This window comes from Schistocerca piceifrons, chromosome 1 (genome assembly GCF_021461385.2).
Source record: "Schistocerca piceifrons isolate TAMUIC-IGC-003096 chromosome 1, iqSchPice1.1, whole genome shotgun sequence".
Classification (NCBI taxonomy): Eukaryota; Metazoa; Arthropoda; class Insecta; order Orthoptera; family Acrididae; genus Schistocerca; species Schistocerca piceifrons.
In genome coordinates, this window is record NC_060138.1 from 1,095,832,656 (window position 1) to 1,095,855,817 (window position 23,162).

A 23,162-nucleotide genomic window follows, 5' to 3' on the forward strand; every position below is an offset into this window, starting at 1 on the left:
ACTGATCGGGAATCATTAGCCAAAGCATTAATGGAGTCTCGGATCAATGATCACAAAAAGGTTGACAATACGAAAAAGCAGCGCTAGCATTCGATAGAAAAAGTCCCCTACAGAGTCAAAGAAGATGTACGAGTGATGATAACGAAATATAAAGAATCAGAGAGAGGCGATTTTTGGCGTTCTCCCAGCGTAATGGATGTCCACGAAGTTTTGGGATTGAAACCGGATGACCATGGTTTCCACGTTTCAAAATATCGACTTACAACCATTCAGCCGTCTTCTAAAGATAGCCGAATGTTGTCAGCCGAATTATCGTGGCAAGATATCGACATCATGTGGCTGTAATCCCGAAACCTTTAGGTATAAACGCAGAGGTATTACAAGCGCCCACATTTCTCGATGGTCTCTTCCTGCAGGGGAGAATTTGTCGAGTATTGGAGACAGCAAAAGACGTTTCCTTATCGAAAGAGAAACCACACGTACACAGGAAACAAAATCTTACAGGCCGAAATGTTATTATGAATATTATTGGAAGTACAGCAGGAACTGTAATGTAGCAGGCTGCAAGAGCGTAGACACGTTTTTCGTGTGAAAAATTTTAGTTCGGAAGATAAACGAAATCCGCAGAAGAGTTGCTTTGAAATTCAAAACATTTGCCGAGGTGGGCCGGGAGAGACCTTGGTGATTGCAGGCCGTTTGCCGAATGCACACGGTTTTCAGTGTGTACGTAAATATCACCTGCAAAGGGTACATATAACCTGCAGATGAAATTTCCTCTTCCATTTTTTAGCTCAGTCAACAGTTTAGTTAGTAATTAACGTCAAAGTTTCTCGATTATAGGAGCCACTTATGGAATCCTCTTATGACCAGAACAGATACTGTACTGGAGGATGACTTAATGGACGATGGATTGACGGCATATATAAATAAACAGGCCAAACTTGGATAGGAAAAGCAGAGTATTGAGACGCATGGGAAAGTCCGAAAGATAAATATATCTAGTAGTGTTGCAGTAGCTGATGATTGACTACTTGTTTGTATTGAAGGATTCCTCTGTCGTAAAAGAGAGTTTTTAAGGAGATACGATGTTATTCTACGCTGGAATACATTTCTTCTGTCTTCGAAACACTTTATTTCCATGAGCAGATTATGAAATAAGTGAATGAAAATATTTAAAATACATTAACTCACTGATTTCTGTGTTCACAAAGTTAGTAATTATTCTTAGGGCAAAAAACAGATGAACGTAAAGATTCATATGTTTTTTTTTTCTTTTCAGTTTACATTTTTATCGAAAGGTATAGACAAGATCTTAGGACTCTCTGTCCTGTTTATTAGTTTTTGTTGTCTCACTTTACCAATAGGAGGTGGGGTCCTTTCGAAATTACAAATGTGGATGAACTGTGTTTTCTCGCACTTTAAAGACAACCCATTTCTCTTGCTATTTTCTCTGTTTGTCTGTCTTTACTCAGCTCGAAAATAATGTTTTTATAATATTCTAAATGTACTAATGATCTCTCCTGATTCAAATAAAATGGTACATCATTAGCACAGAGCAAAGAAATTAATGGGTCTATGCTCGAACAGTGCAAAATGCCCATTGTGGCTTTCTACCCATGCACATGACATAGCGTTCCCCTTCGTATTACTCGAACTTTTCTGTGCAACATTCTGCGTCTTGTTTGCTAAGTATGAAGAGAAACTTAATTGAAGAGAAACATCGAAGAGAAACATAATTTCGCTAGCAGAATGCTTTGACTAACACAATCATATGCATCCGTGAAGTTGCTGACGGATCCAACAACTCATCTAAAATTTTTATTGTCCGTTTAGAGAAGTATAGCGATGCCACAGTAGTGAAACCCATTTGAACTTCAAAGCGCAATTAAGTAAATATAGTACTTCAGCACAGTTGAGTGATGGCCATTAAGTACGTTACCTTCGTAGGAGGTTTTCGAAAGTGATATAAGGGGTGAGACTGACCAGTAGTTATTGACATCAGTGGAGTCAGCTTCCTTTTATAGATATCTAACAGTGGCGTATTTTAGTGAGGCTGAGCGAGCCCTCTGATTTAATGATGCGTTCTGCATGTGGTTAATAACGTTACATATTATTTGATTTGTTTGTCGAAAACGTCGCCAAAGCCTGGAAATGACAGTCGATGACTAGGAAATACTAGGCATCTCTAAAGCAGCTGAAATATTTGATGAGGCGGTAAGGCAAAGGCAACACTTCTTGGTGCGAACTGAACGCCCGTGCTAACAGCTGAGTTATTTCTCAGTTACAGGCCGTACTATATGCATCAGAGCTGCAATTCGACAAACTCCTTGGTTGCTCAGTTATCCCTTTCGGGACCACTTCGAGAATAACTGCAAACTGTCCACCGCTGTACGTCGCGAGCTATTTTGCTACACCGAAAGACCTTCAAAAATCGATCTGTCTCCAGTGGATAATGGGCAACATCGGCATAAAAAATGAAGTCGCGCTCGCTAAACTGCCGAAACTGCGCAGAAAGTGTCATCCACTGTACGAGTAGTGTCACAAAATATAAGAGCGAAAGCAGGAATTTCAATAATGGTAGACCAGAAATGAAAAATAAAGAATAACAGCATAACCTTATGTCAGTCCGTTTTAAAATAGCCAGAGGACATATGACGATAGTAGGGATTTATAGTTCAGAAGAAGGCAGAAAAGGAGAGATGGAAATATTCTACCAGAAATTACAATCTGTTATCAAAGAGGTTAATAAAACTGATATACTATACTTGTATGGAGACTCATGTGAGAATTTTGCACATATAACGTCTTTAAGGTAACTAATACACTCGATATGGAAAGGGATATTCAAAGTACACGTGGCCTGGCAGAGGTTCTAGATCAGTCATAGTCTATGTGGTAGATGATAGAAAAGGAGAAATTCTAGTGGACAATGTTACAGCATATAGGCCTAGAGAGAGAGAGCAATCATTATCTGCTGATGTTTAAAATACTTCTAAGAAGTATATGGTCAAAACTCAAGAAACAGTTTACAGCTAGAATAGAAAATGAAGGAAATTACAGACCTCTATCAACAAAGATTAAACAGATATTTGGTAGAGAATGACAAAAAGAAAGATACTAATGAGGAAAGTCAGGATATAAAGAACTGTATGAAAGAAGCAGTAAACGAGGTAATGGGCAAACAAATCACCTAGAAGCGAAAGAAAGATCTGAGAACATGGTACAACGAAACTGAAAAGCCTAAGACGGATCCAGCTAGACAACACTGCGTAGCTTATAGAAATATTGCAAAACCCCTAACAATAACAGCAAAGGGTGACATTTGGTAAAAATTTGTGAATGAGGTGAAAAATGATGTGTATGGGAGTCAACACTTCGCCCATAAATTATTAATGAATATAAATAAAACAGAAAGAGACAACTCCCGAATGGATGTGATAACACATATGGATGAACTGAGCATTATAAAAGTATTTTGTTTAACTCTGAGGCAGATATTTGTACTAATCCTGAAATTAGGAGTGGAGAATTAGTAAAAAATATTGACTACCTTAATTTAGGAGAGTAAGAGACATTAATAAAAAATCCAAATAATAAAAACAGAGGGCATAAATATAAAACTCGTAAAGAATGGTGTATTTTTATTCAAACTCCGTCTTCTTCTTCTTTTTCTACTAAAGATCTACTGGCTTACAATGTGGATCCCCGATGCAAGGTTAACGGCCACTATCTCTTCTATGTTTACGATGGCGAAACCGATAAACCCACAAACTATAGAGTTATAATTATTTTAAATTCTATCTGTAAATTGTGCACCGATATATTAAAATACTGGTTAAAGCCAATTGTGGAATCACTTTTGGAAGAACAACAAAAACATTTTCGAAAAGGGAGCACTTGTACTGATGACCTCTCACCCTATTAGTGAGAAATTGTACGAACATTCGAGCCTGAAATCGTATTTTTTAGTTCTTTAGTCTTTTTAAAAAGATACTTCAACACTAATTTAAGTTTTTATTTCTTCCCTGTTTGATTCCGTAATTTCAGTTCGTGTGCGGAATAATAATCATTGTAAACGATGCAACACTCGTTTTATTTATATCCACGCTATCAATCTGTGCAATTATCATGCTAATCTTTTTCTCTATGTTCTACGTCTTATATACGAAAACCCTTCAAGTTAATCTCGTCTCACACTTGCGTAACTTCGTGTTTGTTTGTATGGGCCACGGTCCGAAACCATTTAAAGCAGCAAAAATAGGCACGACGTAGTTCATCCAACGCTGCTGAGACCGTGACTTGGGTCTCAGCTGGTTCGGGGCATCCTAAATTTCTAGTAACAGATGACATCTTCACGCTATTACGTTATGAACTCTGTCAATAGGATGCATTGTGTTGACGACAAAAGTACAGACACGACTGAGGCATTCTGGGTTCATCAGACTGTTTGTCCAAGCAGGTAGTATGGATTTCCTATGCGGAGAGCTGAATTTTTTGATCTGGAATAAACATGGCCATCTTTTGCAGTGACCACTCAACTTTTCACTTTCCATTCCGTCTTGATACCTGCATACACTAATGGGATTTCGAATAAGGAGGCGATCTGGAATGTAAGGCCCATTTTCTCATTAAAAACCCATTCATTCAGTAGAAAAAGCTTTAAAATTTGTAGAGTCCCGGTCATAAATTTCCAGATCATAATATGGTAAAGCGGGGGAATTTCAATCTACCGGATATTCACTGAGACACTCAGGTGACCAAAACCGGTGCCAACTACAGAGTTTTATGTGGAATGATAGCTTTATCGAAAATTACACCAAGCATGTAAAAAAGGGACGACGAAGTCGTTAGAGACGAAGTACAGGATCAGACTGGAGAAGGGTGAGGAAGAAAATCGAGCGTATCCTTTTCAAAGATACCATCCTAGCATTCCCCTCGAGTTATTGCGGCGAACCCCGCGAACGTAAATCTGGATGGCAAGACGGTGCTTGAACCGCCGAATGGTTCAAATGCCTCTGAGCACTATGCGACCTAACTTCTGAGGTCATCAGTCGCCTAGAACTTAGAACTAATTAAACGTAACTAACCTAGGACATCACACACATCCATGCCAGAGGCAGGATTCGAACCTGCGAACGTAGCGGTCGCACGGTTCCAGACTGCAACGCCTAGAACTGCACGGCCACTCCGGCCGGCTTGAACCGCCGAACTCCAAAAGGCGCTTCCTGTGTCATAACAACTGTGCCACCTTTCTCGGTCTTTGTTTAGAAAAACGACTCACTAGCTTTAAGTCTTTCATCTTCCGCCGACAACCAAACACGAAATCTTCTGCTCAGTTAATGCAGGAAATCTGTGTCCAGTGTTATGTCATCATTTACTACAGGCTTTATAAGTACTGTTACGTCCGCCCCCGGTAGCTGAGTGGTCAGCGCGACACAATGTAAATTCTAAGGGCCCGGGTTCGATTCCCGGCTGGGTGGGAGATTTTTCTCCGCTCAGGGACTGGGTGTTGTGTTGTCCTAATCATCATCATTTCATCCCCATCGACGAGCAAGTCGCTGAAGTGGCGTCAAATCGAAAGACTTGCACCAGGCGAACGGTCTACCCGACGGGAGGCCCTCGTCACGCGACATTTATTTAGGACTGTTACGATAGCTGGGAAAATATTTGCCTTTATCAAATGCAACAATAAACAGACAGCAGATTACCTGCACAGTCAATAAAAGACATCCATTTTTATGGCTGTCAAGGTGTACTATCAAGAGAGAAAAATCAGAGTACTGTACAGTACGCTGTAGAAACGTAAATATCGTTCAGTATCAAGCAAAATCCGAAAGCACCTCTTATTCAATACTTGTGACGCGAAGTTACTATGAAAGCATACTTCAGGAAATCAAAATCTTAATCACAATCAAAACATCAATGAAGGCAAAACAAGTATAAGCTTGACACAGCGAGAAATGTCCAATGAGTTCGAAATAAGCATTTCTACTTACCAACGTAATCAAAAATTGTAAGATGTTTGGTTTCTGTATATTTTTGTGATTCATTAGTCTTCTGATTGGTTTCACACTGCCCACAGCGTATTCTTCTCCATTGCCAATCTCTTAATCTCAGAGTAGCCTTGCAACCAACATTCTCAATTATTTTCTGGATGTATTCCAATCTTTGCCTACCTCTACAGCTCTCTCTAGTACCATGGAAGTTATGCCGCCATGTCTTAACCGGTGTGTACCATTCTGTTCCTTCTACTTATCAATGTTTTCTCTACGTTTCTTTCTTTGCCGATTCTGTAGAGAACCTCCTAGTTCCTTATCTTGTCAGTCCCTAATTTACGACATTGTTCCGAAAAACTACATCTCAAATTTTTCGATTCTTTTTCTGTTCCCGTTTTCCCACTGTCCCTGATTCACTACCATACAATGCTGTGATTCGGACATACATTCTCAGAAACTTCTTACTCAAATTAAGATCGATGTTCGATCAGCAGGCTTTTTTCAGTCAGGATTTCCCTCTCCGATGGCTGGTCTGCCTTTTATATCCCCATTGCTTTGCGGGTCATGGGCTATTTTGCTTCCAAGGTAGCAGAATTCCTTAACTTCATCTACTTCATCATCACCAGTCCTGATGTTAAGTTTCTCGCTGTTCTTATTTCTGCTTCTTCTCATTACTTTCGTCTTTCTTCGATTTTCGTTTAATTCAACATCTCCTGTAAGTCTTCCTTACTTTCGCTGAAGATAGCAGTGTCATCGGCGAATCTTATCATTGATATCCTTCATTCAGAATTTTAATTCCACTCTTCGACCTTTCATTTATTTCTGTCACTGCCTCTTAGATGTATAAATTAACAGTAGGGGCGAAGTGCACAACCCTGCCGTACAAACTTTTTAGTCCGAGAACTTCGTGCTCTGTCTTCCAATTTTATTGTTCCCTCTTGGTTCTTGTACATGTTGTGTATTACCAGTCTCTCCCTATAGCTTACCCCTATTTTTCTCAGAATTTCCAACATTTTGCACAGTTTGACATTCTCGAATGCTTTTTCCTGGTCGACAGATCCCATGAGTGCGTCTTGATTTTTCGATGTCTTCGATTATTTGCAGGAATGTTAGAACTATTACTTATCGCAGTAGTATAGCCTTAACGAACTTCCCTTTATTCCTTAGTACTTCCGTAACCCACTTTTTTGCGCATTTATCTTAAACTTCAGCATAGTCTTCATCATTATTAAAATGTGATATGAATCTATATCTGCTCCTGTGTTCGACTACAATCCAGTATCTGACTCCGGAATCTGTGCCTGACCACGAGGTAAAGTAATTGAAATCCTCCCAGCATTTTTCAAGCACACCTCCTCCTCTTGTGAATCTTGGAATCTTGAACATAGGATTGGCTAGTACTAGCTGAAATATACTGCAGTACTCAATTCGTCTTTCTCCTCTCTCATTTCTAGTACCAAACCCATATTCTCAAGTAACTCGTTTTTCTACTTCTTCCCATAAAACCGTGTTCCAGTCACACATGACTACATTTTCATCTCCTTTTATGTACTGCATCACCCGTTCAATACCCTCACACACTTTCTCTATCTTTTCATCTCCAGAGTGCGACGTCGGCGTGTATACCTGAACGATCGCTGTCGGTGTTAGTTTGCTGTTCTGTTCTGATGAGGACAATCTGTCACTGAACTGTTCACAGCAACTCACTCTCTGTCCTACTTTTCTATTCATAACGAAACCCTTCTCTCGTTATTTCATTTTCTGCTGCTGTTGATATTACCCTATATTCATTTCACAGGAAATATTTGACATTATTCCATTTCATTTCACTGACATCCACATTGAACCTTTTCATTCCATTTTCAGATTTATAGCTTCCCCCCCACGTTCAAACTTTTGACATTCCACGTCCCGACTCGTAGCACGTTATCCTTTCATCGATTATTCAGTCTTTTTTTCATGGCCACCTCCCCTTGGCAGCCGCTCCCAGAGATACGAATGGCAACCATTCCGGAATATTTTGCCGACATGGAGATCGTGTAACGCCGGAAACGCATATCCTCCTATTTCCATCTATTGTACTATAAATGTTTTCCTTATTTTGTTACCTGAAGATATGACATTTCTGTGTCTTTATATATTGTAATTGTTTTGCTTATATATATATATATATATATATATATATATATATATATATATATATATATTTTCCACACGACCTATCGATGTAGTCGTTCGATTGCATAGTTTTCCTTAGGCAAGACCCAGCGTAAAAATACAAATAATATTTACAAAACAAACCAATTATATATTATATATCGATAGGTCGTGTGGAGAACCAAAGTATTTAGGATCTTTGGTAGTGTTATCTCTGCCGCATGGAGCGCGGGCAGAGGAGAGTCTGGCTGGAGTAGGGCGCTGGAGTAGGAGTGTTGTGTGACGCTCCAGTGAGTTGCCGCGCTTTCGGGGTTTGGCAGCATGTAATTGCGCTCGACTTGCTATGATAGTTTCTGACACGGTGTCGCGGACGGGAAGCATTAGCTGGTGCACATCAAGAGCCCGTTTCGCCTGGTGACCGTGTCGAGAAGAAGGCGCGCCAGCATCCAGCTTCTGCAACAGCGACAGCCGACAATGAGTAACTGTCCCCACCTCCCTGATCGACGACTGCAAACCTTCAATCAGCCAACAAGGAAGACTAAAAGCACGTAAAGTCTTAGAACTATATGCAGACATCAGCTTTTCAAACTGTTTCATCACAAAAATACAGCAACTTAGCATGAACCTTTGTTGCTCATTGTCCCAATTGCATTACCAAGCAGGGTCCCTTCCTTCTCTGGAATGAACCGGAGTGTCGTTGAAATTCATACGCCAGCATTAAAGTAATATCATTCCATTTCACTGCTTTAATTTCAAAGTTCAGTTAAAGTATTCATAGCTGGCTACAATATTTAGATTACACAAGCAGAAATTAAGAGTGCGAGTTTTGTTACCATATTTTAGCTTATCTGTGACTTCAGCTCAGCTTGGTATGTACTAAATTTTACTATTGTTAAATGTTCAAAATCATGTAATTCAAGTTCAAAGTTAAATCTCTTATTTCTAAATTGCGTAGATTCAAGTAGCTTTTGAAATGACTGTTGAGGTAGCCCAAGACTAACCTTATTTTATTGAATTTCGTAGTGCTTCAGAAACAAAGTTCACTATTAATTTCAGTCATTAAATTAACTTTCAACTTTCTTTTGCTAAACTAACTCAGAGTGTAGCGAAATTTATTACTTCCGACAAACATTCAGTTTTCACACAACACGTGTCAACCTTCAGTTGCCACGCTTTTAGTGCTAATTATATGTGCATTAATCTTTCATTTTCAGTTATTATAGTAGTTGTCCATAGGACTGGCGACCGTAATATTCCCCAAATCTAAAAATATCTAATTAACGTCAATTAATTGTCAACGTAAAATTAATTCCCACCAATTTCATTTGCATTTTTCCTTTCAATTTAGATGTAACCCTTTCCTCCCTCTTTACCGACAGATTAACTTCGGTGACGATTGTTTTTCCCAAATTTCCATTAGGTACACGCGGTTTAATTTTTCACTGTCATTGAGGTCGATAAGTGAGGGGGAGGTTACAATCGTCATTACACTTCTTCAATTACAAACCCACGCCTTGGCGATTACACAATATGTGTGTGTAATACAGTGGTTTTCATTGCCTTACGCATCCTCATGCCGTTGATGATTGCTGATTCTTCTGCCTTTAGGTCTGTCTTGTTTCCCCGAAGGGCAACCATTCCGGAGAATGAATATGTCCTCTGTAGTTCTCACGATGGACTGTGAAAACAGAGGTCTTGCAAATCCCAGCTCGTTATGTTCCTTCATGAGATCGAGATGACAGCAGATGACGGCACCCAAGTTAACGCCGTGTTCCATGACTTGCAGAAGTCGGTCGATACAATTCCGCACTGTCATCTAGAGAAGAAATAACAAGTTTCCAGTATATTTGGCCAGACTCCTGACTAGACGGAGGGCCTCCTGGCAGACAGAAATCAACACGTCGTTATTAATGGGGCGTATCAGTCAAGTGTAAAATCATCTTCAGACGTACCCCAGGAGAGTCCTGGAAGTCCATTTCAGTTTAGGGGACAGATAAATGCTCTCCTGTATGTCGCCAGAAGTTACTTGGCGCTTTCCGCGGGTGGTACTGTTATAAATAGAGAAGATGAAATGAAAGAAAATTTTAGAGAAATGCGGCAAGATCTGCCCAGGGTCGACTCTTGGTACAGGGACTTCCAGTTGAACTTTAGCGTAAACCACTGTTAGATACTGTACACAAATGGGCGTGACAGCTCAATTATTATTGCTGGATATAACCCACTGTGAACAGCATAAACCGAAAAGTAGGTAGGAGTATCCGTGAGTAGCGGCCTAACGTGGAAACCGATATGAAATTTTTCTAACAACAGTACGTGCCACACTGGGGTTTATTGTAAGTATCCTGTGGTGACTTCATTCATACATGACGGAGGTAGCTCAGGCGACAGCCGTTGGGCCCATTTATGAGTATTTTTCGTCATTGTGGGACCCTTACTAGGTAGGATATTAAAGGCAGACGATAAGATCGAAAGAAGCACGGCACATTTCGTCACGGTTTCGTTTAGTGACCACAAGAGCTTCATGACTATGCTCATCAAGATTCAGCAGTAGGCGCCACGAGGGAAGCAGTCTGCTTCACGGTGTGCACCACTACATAGATTACATGAGCGTACGCCTCAGAAAGTTCAAGTGACACGTTTCCTTCCAAGTACTGGCACATACAGTCACAAAGACAGGAAAACCAGAGAAATCTGTTTTGTTCTCGATGATTATATTGTGGGGCGCTCAACTGCATGGTTAACAGCACCCATACAAATTCCCAATCTTTTCTCAGTCCAATCTCGCCACTTTCATGACAACACAAACACCCAGTCCCCGGGCGGAAAAAAAAAAATCCCCAAACCGGCCGGGAATCGAACCCAGGACCACGTGATCCAGGGGCAGTAGCGCAAGCCACTTTTTTTCTGATCTCATTTTGTTCGTTATTGTTCGTTGAATTTGTGGGGGCGGACGTCCTATGACACATGATCAAGTGATCATTGACCCGTTCACTCAGTTTTTTAATACTGAGGGTAACTAACCCTCTGACCGAACACACTGAGCTACAGTGTCGGCGCCGCTAGACCACGAGCTGCAGACGAATTGTTTTGGAGGCTTACTGACAGTCGCAGTCCGGAACCGCGCGACTGCTACGGTCGCAGGTTCGAATCCTGCCTCGGCCATGGATGTGTGTGATGTCCTTAGGTTAGTTAGGTTTAAGTAGTTCTACGTTCTAGGGGACTGATGACCACAGAAGTTAAGTCCCATAGTGCTCAGAGCCATTTTTGCTTACTGACAGTATATTTCTCCGATGCTCCATTGTGAATGTGGCATCTGAAAGGGAAAACGACCTCAAAACAACATAATATGCAAAAGATTCAGAACAACACCTGAGGTGATGTCTTCTCTTTGCAGATGGCTCCTCTTTGGAAGAGGATATTGTGTCCTTGCCGAGAATGTGAGGCAGACGAAGATGAAGGAAGTGATCATCAACAGGTAAGCGATGCCTAGGAACGTAAAACTCAACGGTAATGCCTAGGAGCACACAAATTTCATTTATTGCTACCACTGGCTATCACATCACAATGTAATTTGGTACAACACATAGTGCAGGTTGTAAAGCTTCCTTGATGAGTGGCATTTAGTAACAACAAGTCTTCGATTTGCTGCTTCCCCTTTACCGTCTACCCTCTGAATCTTCCTACCGATGTACCTCTTAACAGTAAGCAAAGAACATGTTGACCGAGACACGTATCCAATTGCCTGTACGTTAGCTTAGTCCGTCCTTCGTATCCATCAGCAGGTGTCAAAATTTCTACTCTATTAGGAACCACTTGTTTTCTCTTTGGCTATAATGTTGCTGTCATCGTCAGAGAGTATTTTTTCTTCATGACTAACGCTATTAGAAAGGTCACCCGCGCGGTGTGGCAGCCCGGTTCGAGGCGCCACGTCACGGATTACGGGGCCATTACCGCCGGAGGTTCGAGTACTCCCTCGGGCATGGGTGAGCGTGTTCTTCTTAACATCTACATCTACAGCCATACTCCACAAGCCACCTGACGGTGTGTGGCGGAGGGTACTTTGGGTACTTCTACCGGTTCTCCCTTCTATTCCAGTCTCGTATCGTTCGTGGAAAGAAAGATTGTCGGTATGCCTCTGTGTGGGCTCTAATCTCTCTGATTTTATCCTCATGGTCTCTTCTCGAGAAATACTTAGGAGGGGGCAATATACTGCTTCAGTCTTCGGTGAAGGTATGTTCTCGAAATTTCAACAAAAGCCCGTACCGAGCTACTGAGCGTTTCTCTTGCAGAGTCTTCCACTGGAGTTTATCTATCATCTCCGTAACGCTTTCGCGTTTTCTAAATGATCCTGTATCTAAGCACGCAGCTCTCCGTTGGATCTTCTCTATCTCTTCTATCAACCCTATCTGGTACGGATCCCACGCCGGTGAGCAGTATTCAAGGAGTGGGCGAACAAGTGTACTGTAATCTACTTGCTTTGTTTTCGGACTGCGTTTCCTTAGGATTCTTCCAGTGAATCTCAGTCTGGCATCTGCTTTACCGACGATTAATTTTATATGGTCATTCCATTTTAAATCAGTCCTAATGCCTAGTCCCAGATAATTTATGGAATTCCAGTTGCTGACCTGCTATATTGTAGCTAAATGTTTAGTTTAAGTAGTGTATAAGCCTAGGGACCGATGATCTCAGCAGTTTGGTCTCTTAGGAATTCACACTCATTTGACTATTTAGATTCTAGTTCCTGTAGCTGGATTTTAAGGGTGCAATGCCGATTAAAGAACATTTATTCACAAAAGCGACGTATCGTTTGGTGGCCCCTGCCACCCTCCCTTGTAAACATTAACCAAAGCCAGTTTTCGGAGCTAATTATGACGCATTTTACACATTGATGCCTCAGATGCTGCCCTCATCTTGCGACCCCAAGCAACCACTTTTGTCTCTTGGGCCTTAAGCTAGATATGTATTTTACAGTATTCAGGAACATCCTACAAATCATTTCGTAGCTGCTGTAAAAATTTGCATACTCTGCCTCATTACGACTCTTTTTTCCTGGAACTGAGGACTTCCTAATGCCCTCCGTTATCCACTCGTTTTTCTGCCACATGTGGGTACTTTTGAAGGTGTCTTTTCAGAGTTCAGTGTAAATAATATTTTGTGGTAATGTTGATTTCTCTGTACATTTCATCTTAGTTTCAGATTCCTAGTTCTCTTAACAAAACTTGCACTTTGTGTTCAGATGAAAGTCTTTTATACGCCTTTAATGCGTGGAATTTTTTTCCACTCTTGATTTAATAATAATCAGCTGTGAGAATCTTAAGTATTTCTACAGCTACGTAATCTTTTTCCTGCCTTATTTGTTGCACGAGATTAATAATCCTGTCCTTTCACTGTTCACCAATAGTGACAAACCAAAGTTGTGATGGATGTTTGAAAATGCAACTCATTTCATCCGTGACATTGGTGTTAATGTTCGCAATTTCTGTGCAGAATTAAGTTTGTTTTGTGGTTGATCTTTATTTCGTGGTTGATATTTTATCTACAACTTCCATTACATGATTTTAAAAAATACACTCACTACCATTAGGTGATCTACACAGAAAGAAAATTATTAATTTCTTTATATTTCTGAGCCTGATTATTTCATTATCTGCTAATTCAATGTGATTGTCTTTATCAGCTTTGTTCCTTTCTGACTTAAATGGATATTCCTCTACCGTTTGACGAAGTTCTACACTTAAGAGTCTGTTCTTTCATACAATGATACTAATATATGTTTTATTTCTTTGCCTCTACGTCAGTTCTCACTGATGCAATACGTCGCATTTGTAGGATTGAGGGTCAACTTCTCGTATATTTTATTTTTTATCACTTGCATATTTTGATGAAGCACTGTTAAGTCTCGTAGAAAAAGGCTAGCAAAGCTCCTTACATCGGCAGTCCCGAATAGCAGAAGCACATGCACGAAGTCAGCTGGCATCACCACCATTTCTAACACCGCATCATTCCATCTGATAGCTACATTAAGACATTTCAGGTCATGACGTAAGAGCAGCTCGACTGAGCGAACGTTTGTGCCATGAGTCAGGCCAGCTATCACATCCATCTCTCAACAATATGATTGATTAAAATTATCGGTAAAACGTTTTTGTTAGTCTGGATAAAGAGTTGAACTCATACAAGTTTTTCGTAGACAACGATCATTGAACTTTGCTTCTTAATGTGCAACAAACATACACACATCAAAAGACGTTTTGCATCACCTCGCTTCCGAGAGTTCCAGAACCTGTAAAGAAAATCTGAATAGAGATCAACATAAATATCATTTCTGCCCTCTTTATCGCTCATGAAAACCACACCTTGCATGTTGTACCACCATACAGCGAGACATTCAGAGATGGTGGTCCACACTGCTGTACACACCGGTAACTCTAATGCCCAGTAGCACGTCCTCTTGCATTGATGCATGCCTGTATTCGTCGTGGCATACTATCCACAAGTTCATCAATGCACTGTTGGTCCAGATTGTCCCACTCCTCAACGGCGATTCGGCGTGAATCTCTCAGAGTGGTTGGTGGGTTACGTCTTCCATAAACAGCCCCTTTCAATCTATCCCAGGCATGTTCGATAGGGTTGATGTCTGGAAAATATGCTGGCCACTCTAGTCGAACGATCTCGTTATCCTCAAGGAAGTCATTCACAAAATGTGCACGATGGGGGCGCGAATTGTTGTCCATGAAGACGAATGCCTCGCCAATGTGCTGCTGATATGGTTACACCATCAGTCGGAGGATGGCTTTCATGTATTGTACAGCCGCCACGGCACCTTCCATGACCACCAGCGGCGTACCTCGGCCCCACATAATGTCACCCCAAAACAGCAGGGAACCTCCACCTTGCTGCACTCGCTGGACAGTGTGTTTAAGGCGTTCAGCCTGACCAGGTGAAGAGAACGTGATGCTAATCCTGAGCAGTCCATTTGGCATGTTGTTGGACCCTTTTGTACCACGCTGCATGGTGTCGTGATTGCAAAGATGAACTTCGCCATGGACGTCGAGAGTGAAGTTATACATCCTTTAGCCTATTGCGCACAGTTTGAGTCGTAACACGAAGTCCTGTGGCTGCAGGAAAAGCATTATTCAACATGGTGGCATTGGTGTCAGGGTTCCTCCAAGCCATAATCCGTAGCTAGCGGTCATCCACTGCAATAGTAGCCCTTGGCCGACCTGAGCGAGGCATGTCATCGACAGATCCTGTCTCTCTGTATCTCCTCCATGTCTGAACAGCATCTCTTTGGTTCACACGGAGAGGCCTAGACATTTCCCTTGTTGAAAGGCCCTCCTGGCATAAAGTAACAATGCGGACGCGATCGAACTGCGGTATAGACTGGGCATGGTTGAAGTAAAGGCAACACGAGCCATGTATCTCCTTCCTGGTGGAATGACTGGAACTGATCGGCTGTCGAACCCCCTCCATCTAATAGGCGCTGCTCATGCACGGTTGTTTATGTCTTTGGGCGGGTTTAGTGACATCTCTGAACAGTCAAAGGGACTATGTCTGTGATACAATATCTACAGTCAACGTCTATCTTCAGGAGTTCTGGGAAACCAGGGTGATGCAAAACGTTTTTTGATGTGTGTATGTAAGGCTGTAATAAAGAGCGTTGTACTCACAACGCTACTGTGGGAAGTAACGCTCTATCATGGAAGTTGGTGAGAGTCAACTTGGTATCTGATATACCATTCAGACAAAGGCGAACGCAACAATATAGGCAGATGCTCATGAAGTCCCCAGCTGGTACCAGTTGGTATCATTTAATTTTTCAGATTGAGGAAGATTCAAAGTGATGTAACGAAGGGAAGACTCTTATATCACTCCCTTAACACTGTCAAATGTGGACTGGTAGTTCTAAAACAGAGACCGAAAATGGAATATTAACCATCTGATTTCGTGAATCCACACTAGAGGTCTTACTTTGGTGCTGGAACACTGTCATAGCTGTTTACGACCATAAATCCAGACAGTAAACCCCTGTTCAAAATTTGTCAGAAGTACATATAAAAGGTCCTTTTGTCTCAGTGCTTAGTGGGCATCACACACCACGGTGTACTCTGACTGACTGACGAAGTGTTTTGTGTAGAGCAGACAGTGCAGGTTGTAGATTCAACATAGAGAAGAAGCTGTTATACAGTTCTGAGACTAGAATGAGTGTCCATTCTGATATTTGCCCTGTACTTCCATCATTATTGGAATCTGGGTCTTATGTTGCAGGAGGAGGTGAATATATAGGTAAAGGCACTCATCTGTGTCACATTCTTCGGTGTTGTTTCAAATGCACAATTGTTCAGTGTGGCTGATATTGTATGTAGATTCTATTTATTGATAAGCTCCTGATAGATTGTCACCTGCTGCTGAATGGTGTCTGCAAGGGCAGAAGGGAACACATAAAACCCTAAAGTGGAGACCAGCCTATATATAAAAAAAAATCCTTCGTTTTTCTAGCGTTTAGTCTTGCAAGCTTCCTCTGACAGTAATAGACTCAGTGGCTAGACTATATTCAAAATTATGGAGGATCTCCACATAGCTCACTCAGGGCATAATGTCTGACAGTTAAATGAAATATATGCAGGAACTGTCTCCTAAACAATGTTAACACGTCTTGCAGTGCGGTGCACAATGTAACTCACTTTTTGGTGAATGTTGTTGGGAACACTGTCTTTGTAGCAAATGAAAAGGTTTCAGATCAAAAACTACAAAAACAAACTTTCTTCCCACCATTTACACATATCAATTCTTAAGTCTTCCCAAACACTAATATTAGAAACAACATGTTAATTTATTGTATTTCTCTGCAAGCATGTGTAGTATAATACAAAGACATCTTTTTAATGTAACGTGTATTTCATTTAACAGGACGAAACGAAGGCCGAAAGAGCTGTGGCACACAGTGACCAACGTCGAGCTGAGGACGCGGAAGGTGACAGCCAGGCTGGGGGTGATCAAACTCAAGGTAACAGCTATGGAGGAGCTTATTCCGTGGCAAGAGATCTCCATGATGGAAGTAAAGATGTGAAGGGCAATGACCAAACTCAATATCATGACACAGAACATGTCAGGTGCAATAGTATTTATGATGTGGCATGGGGCACTTTGGTTAAAGATGGTGTCTCAAATAGCAATGGCCACAATGCACTTAATGCTACTGAAGGTTACAGAGATACAGAAGCAGCATCTGCCAACATAAGTGGGGGGAAATATTATAAAGCCAGTGAACGTTACAAAGCTAGTAATGATGCAGGTGACAGCGGAGATGGAGACAATGACAAGGCAGCTGTCAGACAGAACCAAGGCCATGATTTGAAAGAAAAAGCCACTTATCAAAGTGAACATGCTGCAGGTGACAGCACTGATGGAGACAATGATAAGGCAGGTGCCACACAGAATCAAGTCCATGATTTGAAAGAAAAAGCCACTTATCAAAGTGAACATGCTGCAAGTGATAGCACTGATGGAGACAATGATAAGGCAGGTGCCAGACAGAATCAAGTCCATGATTTGAAAGAAAAAGCCACTTATCAAAGTGAACATGCTGCAGGTGACAGCACTGATGGAGACAATGATAAGGCAGGTGCCAGACAGAGTCAAGTCCATGATTTGAAAGAAAAAGCCACTTATCAAAGTGAACATGCTGCAGGTGACAGCACTGATGGAGACAATGATAAGGCAGGTGCCACACAGAATCAAGTCCATGATTTTCAAGAAAAAGCCACTTATCAAAGTGAACATGCTGCAGGTGACAGCACTGATGGAGACAATGATAAGGCAGGTGCCACACAGAATCAAGTCCATGATTTGAAAGAAAAAGCCACTTATCAAAGTGAACATGCTGCAGGTGACAGCACTGATGGAGACAATGATAAGGCAGGTGCCACACAGAATCAAGTCCATGATTTTCAAGAAAAAGCCACTTATCAAAGTGAACATGCTGCAGGTGACAGCACTGATGGAGACAATGATAAGGCAGGTGCCACACAGAATCAAGTCCATGATTTGAAAGAAAAAGCCACTTATCAAAGTGAACATGCTGCAGGTGACAGCACTGATGGAGACAATGATAAGGCAGGTGCCACACAGAATCAAGTCCATGATTTGAAAGAAAAAGCCACTTATCAAAGTGAACATGCTGCAGGTGACAGCACTGATGGAGACAATGATAAGGCAGGTGCCACACAGAATCAAGTCCATGATTTGAAAGTAAAAGCCACTTATCAAAGTGAACATGCTGCAAGTGATAGCACTGATGGAGACAATGATAAGGCAGGTGCCACACAGAATCAAGTCCATGATTTGAAAGAAAAAGCCACTTATCAAAGTGAACATGCTGCAGGTGACAGCACTGATGGAGACAATGATAAGGCAGGTGCCAGACAGAGTCAAGTCCATGATTTGAAAGAAAAAGCCACTTATCAAAGTGAACATGCTGCAGGTGACAGCACTGATGGAGACAATGATAAGGCAGGTGCCACACAGAATCAAGTCCATGATTTTCAAGAAAAAGCCACTTATCAAAGTGAACATGCTGCAGGTGACAGCACTGATGGAGACAATGATAAGGCAGGTGCCACACAGAATCAAGTCCATGATTTGAAAGAAAAAGCCACTTATCAAAGTGAACATGCTGCAGGTGACAGCACTGATGGAGACAATGATAAGGCAGGTGCCACACAGAATCAAGTCCATGATTTGAAAGAAAAAGCCACTTATCAAAGTGAACATGCTGCAGGTGACAGCACTGATGGAGACAATGATAAGGTAGGTGCCACACAGAATGAAGTCCATGATTTGATAGAAAACCCCACTTATCAAAGTGAACATGCTGCAGGTGACAGCACTGATGGAGACAATGATAAGGCAGGTGCCAGACAGAATCAGGTCCATGGTTTGAAAGAAAAAGCCACTTATCAAAGTGAACATGCTGCAGGTGACAGCACTGATGGAGACAATGATAAGGCAGGTGCCACACAGAATCAAGTCCATGATTTGAAAGAAAAAGCCACTTATCAAAGTGAATGTGCTGCAGGTGACAGCACTGATGGAGACAATGATAAGGCAGGTGCCACACAGAATCAAGTCCATGATTTGAAAGAAAAAGCCACTTACCAAAGTGAACATGCTGCAGGTGACAGCACTGATGGAGGTGCCACACAGAATCAAGTCCATGATTTGAAAGAAAAAGCCACTTATCAAAGTGAACATGCTGCAGGTGACAGCACTGATGGAGACAATGATAAGGCAGGTGCCAGACAGAATCAAGTCCATGATTTGAAAGAAAAAGCCACTTATCAAAGTGAACATGCTGCAAGTGATAGCACTGATGGAGACAATGATAAGGCAGGTGCCACACAGAATCAAGTCCATGATTTGAAAGAAAAAGCCACTTATCAAAGTGAACATGCTGCAGGTGACAGCACTGATGGAGACAATGATAAGGCAGGTGCCACACAGAATCAAGTCCATGATTTGAAAGAAAAAGCCACTTATCAAAGTGAACATGCTGCAAGTGATAGCACTGATGGAGACAATGATAAGACAGGTGCCAGACAGAATCAAGTCCATGATTTGAAAGAAAAAGCCACTTATCAAAGTGAACGTGCTGTAGGTGACAGCACTGATGGAGACAATAATAAGGCAGGTGCCACACAGAATCAAGTCCATGATTTGAAAGAAAAATCCACTTATCAAAGTGAACGTGCTGCAGGTGACAGCACTGATGGAGACAATAATAAGGCAGGTGCCACACAGAATCAAGTCCATGATTTGAAAGAAAAAGCCACTTATCAAAGTGAACATGCTGCAGGTGACAGCACTGATGGAGACAATAATAAGGCAGGTGCCAGACAGAATCAAGTCCATGATTTGAAAGAAAAAGCCACTTATCAAAGTGAACATGCTGCAGGTGACAGCACTGATGGAGACAATGAGAAGGCAGGTGCCACACAGAATCAATTCCATGATTTGAAAGAAAAAGCCACTTATCAAAGTGAACGTGCTGTAGGTGACAGCACTGATGGAGACAATAATAAGGCAGGTGCCACACAGAATCAAGTCCATGATTTGAAAGAAAAATCCACTTATCAAAGTGAACGTGCTGCAGGTGACAGCACTGATGGAGACAATAATAAGGCAGGTGCCACACAGAATCAAGTCCATGATTTGAAAGAAAAAGCCACTTATCAAAGTGAACATGCTGCAGGTGACAGCACTGATGGAGACAATAATAAGGCAGGTGCCAGACAGAATCAAGTCCATGATTTGAAAGAAAAAGCCACTTATCAAAGTGAACATGCTGCAGGTGACAGCACTGATGGAGGCAATGATAAGGCAGGTGCCACACAGAATCAAGTCCATGATTTGAAAGAAAAAGCCACTTATCAAAGTGAACATGCTGCAGGTGACAGCACTGATGGAGACAATGATAAGGCAGGTGCCACACAGAATCAAGTCCATGATTTTCAAGAAAAAGCCACTTATCAAAGTGAACATGCTGCAGGTGACAGCACTGATGGAGACAATGATAAGGCAGGTGCCACACAGAATCAAGTCCATGATTTTCAAGAAAAAGCCACTTATCAAAGTGAACATGCTGCAGGTGACAGCACTGATGGAGACAATGATAAGGCAGGTGCCACACAGAATCAAGTCCATGATTTGAAAGAGAAAGCCACTTATCAAAGTGAACATGCTGCAGGTGACAGCACTGATGGAGACAATGATAAGGCAGGTGCCACACAGAATCAAGTCCATGATTTGAAAGAAAAAGCCACTTATCAAAGTGAACATGCTGCAGGTGACAGCACTGATGGAGACAATGATAAGGCAGGTGCCACACAGAATCAAGTCCATGATTTGAAAGAAAAAGCCACTTATCAAAGTGAACATGCTGCAGGTGACAGCACTGATGGAGACAATAATAAGGCAGGTGCCACACAGAATCAAGTCCATGATTTGAAAGAAAAAGCCACTTATCAAAGTGAATGTGCTGCAGGTGACAGCACTGATGGAGACAATAATAAGGCAGGTGCCACACAGAATCAAGTCCATGATTTGAAAGAAAAAGCCACTTGTCAAAGTGAACGTGCTGCAGGTGACAGCACTGATGGAGACGATAATAAGGCAGGTGCCAGACAGAATCAAGTCCATGATTTGAAAGAAAAAGCCACTTATCAAAGTGAACATGCTGCAGGTGACAGCACTGATGGAGACAATGATAAGGCAGGTGCCACACAGAATCAAGTCCATGATTTGAAAGAAAAAGCCACTTATCAAAGTGAACATGCTGCAGGTGACAGCACTGATGGAGACAATGTTAAGGCAGCTGTCAGCCACAATGAAAAGCATGATTCGGAAGCCAACAGCTCTTATCAAAGTAATGATAATGCAGGCAACACCATTGATGATGTCAATCATGTGGAAGGTGTCAGCTGCAATGTAGAGTTTGATCTGAAAACTAATGGCTTTAGTGAAAGTGGTCTTTTTGAAGGTGAGATCTACGATGGAGCAAACGATGCTGCAGATGTCATCTGCAATAGTGGGCATGATTTGGAATGCATTGGTGATGACAAAAATGGTGATGCCGCAGGAGATAATCAGGATGCAGTTGATGATGTAGTAGGTGTTGACCTTTCTAGAGATGTTGATGTGGTTGTCTCTCATGCCTCCACAGAGGTGTTGTTTGAAGAAACAGCTTTTCCTTCAGAGGGACAAGTAATCAATTTCGCAGACCCTCGACCTTTTCGCTGCAGCTTTTTCGCTAACTGGAGCCCCAGCTAAATGTGCATTTACAAAAAAGTGAAACTGAAATAATGTGTTTTGTTTTGAATCTAAATTATTTGTCTTTGCTCCATGTATTTTGAATAAAAATTTTCATTTTATGTTCCATTATTATGAGTTTACTATATCTTTCTGTTCTGGTAGTAACATTCTGCACACATAAATTTAAATCCACATTTATTTTACTTACTGATTCATTGTAGGTGATCCTTTCTCCACCTGTTTATGTGTGGAAGATATTGCTTCAGAAATAAGTGGCAGGTGGGCCGAAGTGGGTCACCATTTTTTATACATACAGGGTGATAGGGTGATAATGTTTTTAGGTATTCTGAGATATTTACAAAGGTATATAGTTTTGTTAGCCTTCTCTAATATATACCTTGAAAATCTTAATATTGCAACAAATCTTCTTTCAGAAGTTTTACTCTTTGACTGGTTTGATTGCTTTATTTAACCTAGCTTCTCCTAGATAATATTTGTATGTCACTGACAATGATATCTTTTTGGATGCCATTTGTGAAGTGAATAAATTAGCCTTGTATCAGGTGGAATGAATGAATTGAATGTTCTGCCACACAGTGTAAGTCTGCCTGTATAACTGAGTAGTCAGTGCGGCTGAGTGCCATAAGTAGTAACCGAGTTTTTATTTCCGACGCTGCTACGGATTTTGCATTGATGGTAATACTGGACTGCAATCCACAAAGTCTCGTGATACCAGTTGAGGAGCTACTTGAATGAGAAGTAGCGGGTGCAAAATTTGTAAGGCCAGGAGAGGTCAGTGTTCTGATTTCGACTCACACCATACCATACTCAAATGACGCCATGGGCTGACATGGTGATCATTTTTTCCTTATGGCCAGTTTTTCAGTATATGACTAGGTGTCCTCTGACATTGTTTTGTATTCCAGTTTGATGGTGAGTTGATGATGCCAACAAATGTGGTTGCTGGAAAACTGGTTGTGATAATGGACTAATCTGTAGTGTAGCCCAAGGTCTAGGTTAGGTTCAGATGAAACAGCTTGGATGTGAGTTTGTAAAGCAACCAAATGAGAGTGTAAGAAAACTGGTTGTACTGGCAGACCACTCTGTGGTGTTGGGATTGTCATAGGTTAGATTGAAATAATGTGGCTCAATTGTGAGTTGGTGAAGACAATGAATGTGACTGGAGGAAAATTGGCTGTG

General features: G+C 41.4%; 1 protein-coding gene across 1 annotated transcript; it reads left to right on the forward strand.

Annotated features, from left to right (window-relative positions):
• The first annotated feature begins 3,044 nt into the window (after positions 1-3,044).
• Positions 3,045-21,980, forward strand: LOC124777871 (dentin sialophosphoprotein-like). The gene is made up of 3 exons (XM_047253414.1): positions 3,045-3,170; positions 11,548-11,628; positions 17,064-21,980. Exons 1-3 carry the CDS (start codon positions 3,045-3,047, stop codon positions 21,978-21,980), a joined length of 5,124 nt encoding a protein of 1,707 aa, XP_047109370.1.
• Positions 21,981-23,162: the final 1,182 nt, after the last annotated feature.